We start from the raw sequence: 7822 nt of genomic DNA on the forward strand, positions 1-7822 counted from the left end.
GTTAACAACCTCTTCCAGGTGACACTGGTCGGAGGAAGCAAGTAGCCTACTCACCTTTTGTTATAAATATAATGTCTCTATGTTATGTTATGTTATGTAAAGTGTTATTGGTCAATAATATTATTGTTTACCTTTTGTTTCAATTTACTTTTTATTTACACTGTAACAGAAATGAATAAGTATGATGTTGTTGTTGTTTTACATTTTCCTTATCTTCATAAAATCCCACAATGCACTTATATTGTTTCAGTGCTTTCTAATGAGGTGCTGGCTGAGGCTTATTTGTCATGAAATACTCCAATGCTGAGCTATGCACCAGGTGGATTTGTATGAATTAAATCACAAAGCAAACAGCTTGTCACCTCTGTCCAGTGAGGGAAGTCAGGCCATAGGTTGGTATTTTTGGTCTATAAGCTATGAAGACAATGTCAAGTGTCATCCCCGTAACTATTAAGAGAGGGAGCCATCGCTCAAGATTAGGTTATAGGTTACATTAATGTATGACCATATGTGTTAATATAATGATGTCCTCTCACCTGGACACATTTTAAAAGTTAGAATTTTCCTTAAATAGCAAAATTACTAGCCCCTTGTTCGTTACAATATGTGAAATACTTAGAGAGGGTCAGGAGGATGGCAATGGAGTTGTGTTCCAAAAATAGATGCAAAGAAGTTGTGTTGCATGCTGTCTCATGCACCAGGAGACTACACTGAACCTGCCTCTATTTAAAACACGAAATGCTTTTGTTCATGTAGGCCCACAAAACATCATCACTCCCATAAAAGAGAAGCATGCCAGAGGAGGTTGACACCAACAAGGTCAACACTTTCCAACCCTTAAAGGATGGTAACAGCTATGTGCCATAAAGACGAAAGAAAGATACAATAAACATCGAACCAATAGTTTATTTTTGCATTATATTCAAACTATATTCAAATCATGTCACAAACACACACACACACACACACACACACACACACACACACACACACACACACACACACACACACACACACACACACACAAGCTATGGCCCAAAGTGATTTAGCCCTATGCAAACCCAAGAGATAGAAATGAAAATGTGTCCATCCTCTTAGAAATAAGAGAAATATTGGTTACATGGTCAGCACTGTCACTTTACATAAAAGAAATGTCCTTGGTTTGAATCTCAGCTGTGGTGTTTGTTTATGTTTGTTCCTACAATCCAAATGCATACATAAGTCAGGTGATCTGGGCCATAGTGCCTGCCTGTGTGCATGCTGGGACTCCAACATGTGACCCTGAAAAACAATTTGTGTGAATGTTGCAGGTTGAACCTTTGATGTTGTCGCTCAAGTCTGTGCAGTGGTCGTATTACACAGCTAGTGTACTTGTCCCAGTAGTAATTCATTTAGACACAACTGAAGCAGTGCTCTTCACAGTATCTCTTGTTGACTCTTACTCTTCTTGGCCTGAATTTTAGCAGATTGTATGTCAGATACACACATATTTAAATACTTATTACAATTTGTGACACTTCTATTAACACCAATCAAAGAGGATACAGGCGTTTCAAAAACATGGTCATCAGATGGGACACTAGCATCTTAAAGTTTTCACTCATCCTATTAAATATCGTAACATCTACTGGATGGATTGACACCCAATTTGGTACATACATTCATGGTTCCCAGATGCGTGCACTATGCTTGATGGGAACTTTTCTTTGCACCCTGGGCCTCTTACAGGAAGTGTTTCATAGTGACTGAGTGGTTGCACCACATTGTGTGGATGACGGACATAGCAGCACCAGAACGGTTACTGAATATAGCAACGTGACCTCTGCTTTGGAGCAACACAAACAAAAAAGAACAATCAAGCTATTTAAGTATAGAGCTATAGGGACTCATGTTGCCTAGACCCTGAAGCATACAAACATTACCACACAATTACAATGAGAAGCATACTCAAATACACTGTGAATATTGTATAAAAAGAAGTGTTTTGTTATTGTTATTTCTCTCACAGTCCAGGATTTGAATGACTAGGCAAATGTTTTATTTTAGTTTAAAACTAAGGAAATCACAGTTTCTAAAAGAGGTGATAATCTTGTCAGTCAGTACAGTTGTTGAGTTAACAAAGTTAATCGCGGCGACCGACCAATAAATCCTGACTGAGAGGTGGGCCGTGCCACAAGGCCAGATATTAGAGTAGTTAGAGCAGACATCTCACTTCGTCCTTATTTCAAGGCACCACAAATGTCTTCGTGACAAGATAACCGCTCCTGACTAGAGTCTTCTAGAGTCTAGTGTGTAACAAATATTGACATTCAGAGTACAAGTTGTATTTTTGTGAAGAACAGGATTTTATGATTATTATTTTTAAATCCAAACCAGATTTTTATGTAAGCAGAATGTGACTGTGCTGTTACACTCACTGTGTTATGGAAGTGGATAAGGAAGTGTTGACTTGAGGGAAAAAGTCCGAAGAAGATCTGAAAAGCTGCAAAGAGACAAGAAGCTGGATGTCAGTCATTTTCAATAGAAACCCATGGAGACCTGATACACAAAGAGGGAGCTATCATCTTTCTTTTTTCTTTTTAACCAGAAGATTTAGTGGGGTGATTCTTCTTGTTAATAGAAGATCTTTGGTGCAGGCCGACATATAACAACCAACTGCTGTTAAAGACCATTCTGATTTCTAACTATTGATGCATCTTCTGTTACTGGAGGCGTCATTTTCATTTTTTTCACTGGACTATTTTTTTCTTTTTCAAATCTAACAGCATCTTAATTGTTTCTTTCTCAAAGGTGCAACAATGTCTGATGAGTAAGTTCTGTCATCACACATTTTGAAAGTACATTTTACAGAGTGTTTATTGGCCTATGAAGCATTTTTGTCTCAGAATAATAACATTGTCTCTTGTTTGCTTGTGTATCTCTGATTTCTCTGGTCCAACACATTCCACATGGTCATCACAGTGATGTAAGTTAAAGACTGCATGTTGTACTATGCTTTCTAACAGTGTTTATTGTTTAATGTAGTTTAAACCCCTTGTCTTTATTCCTTTTCTCCTCAGCACACGCCAGCCCTCATGCCCCCCCAGGCAGTGGCAAAGGTAGTAATACCTAATTTAACTAACAAGGTGTTTATGAATAATAGTTCCTTTGTGCCAACCTGTCAAGTAGTTATGAGTTTGCATGTTTGAATGACTGAATCTTTCACTCGGTTTAACAGCTTCCCTGGAAGATAACAATATTACAAAGCAAATGGGTTACGATAAGATTGGATAAAAAAGTTTAAAAACACAAGTTAAATTGTATATAATCATGTTAACTATGATATGTACTGTATCATATTGGCACTGACTCATAAATTACAATTTCATTCTTTCCAAAGATCAGTAATACAAAGAAACAATGATACTAATGATTCAACTTTGACCTCTTGAATGATTTCATGGTGTATGGAGCATCGACTGAACAACTCTCTTGCTCATTCAATTTTAATTGTTGATGTGTTGCTTTCTTTGTGATCTTTTAAGGAACATACGATTAAATACTGTAGCCTAAATGTCAAGTAAACTAAAGGTTTGTAGTGATGTTTTGTCCAGTGTCATGGGCAAATGTATTTATGCATTTACAGGTTAAGGAGACATTGTTGATGACATAACATAGAGGCAGCATACATTTATACATTTTCATAGCTAAATACTGGGCATTGTAAGCTGCTGTTGTTAGTGAGATGCCAAGGTACGTAGTCAGTCAAAGTCACATTGTCAAGTCACATAAGTAAGTGAGCAGCTACTCCAAAAAGAGGTACCAATACTTGCACCAAACAAGGAACCTATATTAACTATTGCAGGTAAGGAATTTGCAATCTGACAAAATGTATAATATTTAAGTTTAAGTACAAGATAAGTTGTAATATGTCATATGTCATTATTTTAAAATTATTTTCAGCCCAAATGCAAGATTTCAGCCTCCCGCAAGCTATCATTGAAGGTAAATGTGTTAACTCATTCCTTTACACTATACACTCTACACCAATCTATTAATATGAGAGAGCATTTTTTTTCATGATGTAACAACTAAAAGGAAAAGGATAAGCCCTGATTATGCACCACAATTTGACGTTCTTCTTTCCATATTGACTTTGACTGGTCCAGATTCTCTTGCTGGCTCGTGCAACAGAAGAGCTGGAGGCAGAGAAGGCTGCAAAAGAGGAAGAAAAGGTCCGCTACCTGGGAGAGAAACTTCCACCGCTGCAGCTCATTGGTTTAAACATGGATGAACTGCAGGTGAGAGGGCTTATGTCCCTAAGACAAACAATGCAAGAATGATTATGCAAAAACAATAAGCATGTGTCTCACTTAAATATAGTGTGGATATTTGTTTGCTGTTGTTTTGTAGAAACTCTGTAAGCAGATGCATGAAAAGGTTGATATGGTGGATGAGGAGCGCTACGACTGTGAGGCCAAAGTCATCAAGAACAACAAAGATGTATGTCATGCGCTATGACACACCAGATTCACATGATAAACATTGAAGTAGAAGTACATCAAAAAAAAGAGTTATGTCTTTATTAAAGGTGCGCCTTGATACAACACGTATTTTTTTATTTTTTTTAAAAATTTAAAAAAAAAAAAAAGGAACTCTCAAAAATTTTTTGAAAAAAAAAATTTGTTTTGTTTTTTCAATTATTTAAGCCAATTCTAGCGTGGTATAGAAAGCCTGCAGGAAGACTCAGCTTGACTTCTGCCATTTCGTATTAATATTCAACGAGCTAAGCTGCTTGACTCTGATTGGCCAATGAGAGCCTGGCTATCAGTATCCTTTACCCAGCGCAACTGGGCGAGCTCATGAGGAGTAATGAGCTCAGGTAACACCACGTCAGGCTGACCAGCTTTTGTAATTGGCCTGATTTCTCCGCTTATTTCTTTTCAGTGGCTAGAGCTGACAGAGGAGGTAGCAGTTCATTTTCACATTCACGACGTAACACAAACACATATGGACCTAACATATTTTAAAAAATACAAGTAAAAACAGTTTTGTGTGGCAGGGCACCTTTAACAAAAAGTCACCAGCTAAGCTTTTCACCATCACCAGATCAACGAATTGAATCTGAAGATTCAGGACCTCGGAGGGAAGTTCAAGAAGCCAGCACTGAGGAAAGTGAGAGTGTCAGCAGATGAGATGCTGAAAGCTCTCTTTGGATCCAAAAACAAGGGCTCCATGGACCTAAGGGCAAATCTCAAGTCTGTAAAAAAAGAGGACATCAAGCAAGAGAAGGTACGGCTCCTCAAGCAGACATAGAGATATCCCCAAAAATTTGAATGATAAAAAGAAACTGCAAAAAACTTAAGGATCTGTGTGTGTGTGTGTGTGTGTGTGTGTGTGTGTGTGTGTGTGTGTGTGTGTGTGTGTGTGTGTGTGTGTGTGTGTGTGTGTGTGTGTGTGTGTGTGTGTGTGTGTTTGTTTTGATACCTTATAGGAGCTGACCATGGAGGTGGGTGACTGGCGTAAGAAACTGGAGGGTATGTCTGGTATGGAGGGCAGGAAGAAGATGTTTGATGCATGATGTTAGGGAGTAAGAACAGAACGAAAATGGGTATAATAAATAAAAATGAATACATAATGTTACAAAGAAATGCTGCCACTGTTTTGGCAAAAGTGTAATCATACATATGACTTTCAGGTCACTGTAGTTCTGATTCTGTTATCAAGTACACCATTTGTAAAATAACATTGTGAATACACAGTATGTTACTGCCTGATAATGCTGTAAAATAATACAATAAATCTGTACATATTGCCTCTCCTTTGTTTCCCTTACACAGAAAGTAAATGTAGCCTCTGCTCTAATACTGCAGCACAGAACATTTATGCAGCCAGTTGTTTTTAAATATTGTAAATAATCTTCGGGTACAATATTGAATTTCATTTGTAATTGTAATAGGCTTGACAAAGTGCTTTGACACAGTTATGAAAAGGGTATTGTAGCTGTTTTTCATGTACAGTGTCTCTGCTAAGCTATGCCAAGCTACAGTAAGATATATTTTATGTCAGAGCCGGGATATACTTAGCCTTTCCTCTTGACTGGAATGAATTCCTCTACAATAATAAAAGTAAACACCGTTATGCATGCTGTCCTTGGACCGAGAGTGTCAGCAAGATGATGGAGGGGTGACTGAATGGAGTCGACAGCTTCTGAGGAATTTATGAGCACTCGTGAGCGTCTGAAAATGCAGTATGTGCCTGTGTGGACGCCAGTGTACAGTACAGTCAGACTATTATTCCCACTGTCCTATAGAAAAAGATTAAATGGTCCTTGTGCACCACAGCTGTAGTCTCTCTCCTCAGACTTGTGTTTCTCTTAACGTGTCTTGTTGAGATAGAGATAATGCAGGTGTCCATTTTTCTTATCACACTCCTGATTGGAAGGTGGTACTTGTGTATGCTAAAGATGTGTTAGCGTATTCATCCCTAACACACCTTTAGGGAGGCAAATTATCTGCCATACATCAACTTAACACACCTTCCTTTAACTTTGACAACATCTACAACGACCTTCAGCTAATACCCAAGTGAAGAGAGAACACAACAACAACAACAACAACAACAACCTATTTTTACTATGATATTGTTATTGAGATGTTATTTTATTGTTTTTACTTTTTCATTTATCTGCTCTCACTGTCTTGTGAAGCACTTTGTAACATCTGTTTTGAAAAGTTATATATAAATACATGTATTTAAGGTCCAATATGTAATATATTTAATGTAATAAATCCAAAAATGACCCTCTTAGGTTTTATCCCAAAGATACTTCAATCACAAGGACTCTCACACTCGCCTGCTTACTTTCTCACTCTCTCGCAGTGTGTGAGCGCGCGTAAAACACCTTGGAATCCTGAGATGTGGTTGCTTGCTTGACTTTTAACTGGATTGGTTAATAGGATAGGAAGTACTTTACTCTCCTGCCCTCCCTCTCACCCCTCTCTTTTTGTGTGAGTGAGGATGGTGATGGAGTGGCTGGACACTATATTGCTTTAGAATTCTTAATTTTAAATTTTTTTATGTTTTTTTATTTATCTGCAAGGCACCATGATGAATGCCATCCAATTTCATTGTATCCTGTACAATGACTGAACAATGAATAAATAATTCTATTCTATTCTAATGGAAACGCATCACCTGACCGCTCATTTACCGCGAAACCCGGAGCGCAGGCCCGAGCCCGTGTAAAATGATAGAAATTAAGACCGAACCCAACCGAACCTGACCAAACCCGAAACCGAATCCTGGATTCGGTGCCAGGATTCAGCCGAATATTGGGGCCGAATCTCCTATTCCCTCTGTCATTAGTCAGAGATAATGTTGCATCTCAGTCGGCTCTGTCCGTTTCTTCCCTCCACAGCTGCAGTCTCATCTGAGGGATCAGACACTCTTTTATCCCAAAGATACTTCAATCACAAGGACTCTCACCCTCACCTGCTCACTTTCTCACTCTCTCGCACTGTGTGTGTGTGCGCGTGCGTGTGTCTGAGTAATAGATGGAAGTGGAGTTTAGTTTATCTGTGCTATCAGGGCCCTGCCTTTACACGCTCAAAATATTATAACATATAACACCTTGGAATCCTGATATGTGGTTGCTTGCTTGACTTTGTGCTTCCAAGGTGTTTTACTAATATTTTGATCTGATAGCACAGATAAACTAAACTCAACTTCCATCTATCACACACACACCATTCCTGATCATTACACACATTTTGATGTATTTTGTGTGCCTGTGTTGGCAACGCTCCGTGACTAGTAGAGGGACATGAGTATGAGTATGGGG

The 7822-nt window shown here is 38.4% G+C and overlaps 1 protein-coding gene across 1 annotated transcript; it reads left to right on the forward strand.

Annotated features, from left to right (window-relative positions):
• Positions 1–3066: 3066 nt before the first annotated feature.
• On the forward strand, positions 3067–5796 carry tnni1c (troponin I, skeletal, slow c). The gene is made up of 6 exons (XM_039809930.1): positions 3067–3098; positions 3943–3984; positions 4149–4280; positions 4393–4482; positions 5089–5271; positions 5474–5796. Exons 1-6 carry the CDS (start codon positions 3075–3077, stop codon positions 5558–5560), a joined length of 558 nt encoding a protein of 185 aa, XP_039665864.1. The 5' UTR covers positions 3067–3074; the 3' UTR covers positions 5561–5796.
• Positions 5797–7822: the final 2026 nt, after the last annotated feature.

The sequence above is a fragment of the Perca fluviatilis genome, chromosome 8 (genome assembly GCF_010015445.1).
Source record: "Perca fluviatilis chromosome 8, GENO_Pfluv_1.0, whole genome shotgun sequence".
NCBI lineage: Eukaryota > Metazoa > Chordata > Actinopteri > Perciformes > Percidae > Perca > Perca fluviatilis.

Bases quoted from the DNA above. Each gene is read 5' to 3' on its own strand.
- tnni1c (XM_039809930.1), top strand. From the start codon at position 3,075: ATGCCCCCCCAGGCAGTGGCAAAG. The intron at 4,281-4,392 runs GTGAGAGGGCTT...GTTGTTTTGTAG, and splicing joins TAAACATGGATGAACTGCAG to AAACTCTGTAAGCAGATGCA. The intron at 4,483-5,088 runs GTATGTCATGCG...CACCATCACCAG, and splicing joins TCATCAAGAACAACAAAGAT to ATCAACGAATTGAATCTGAA.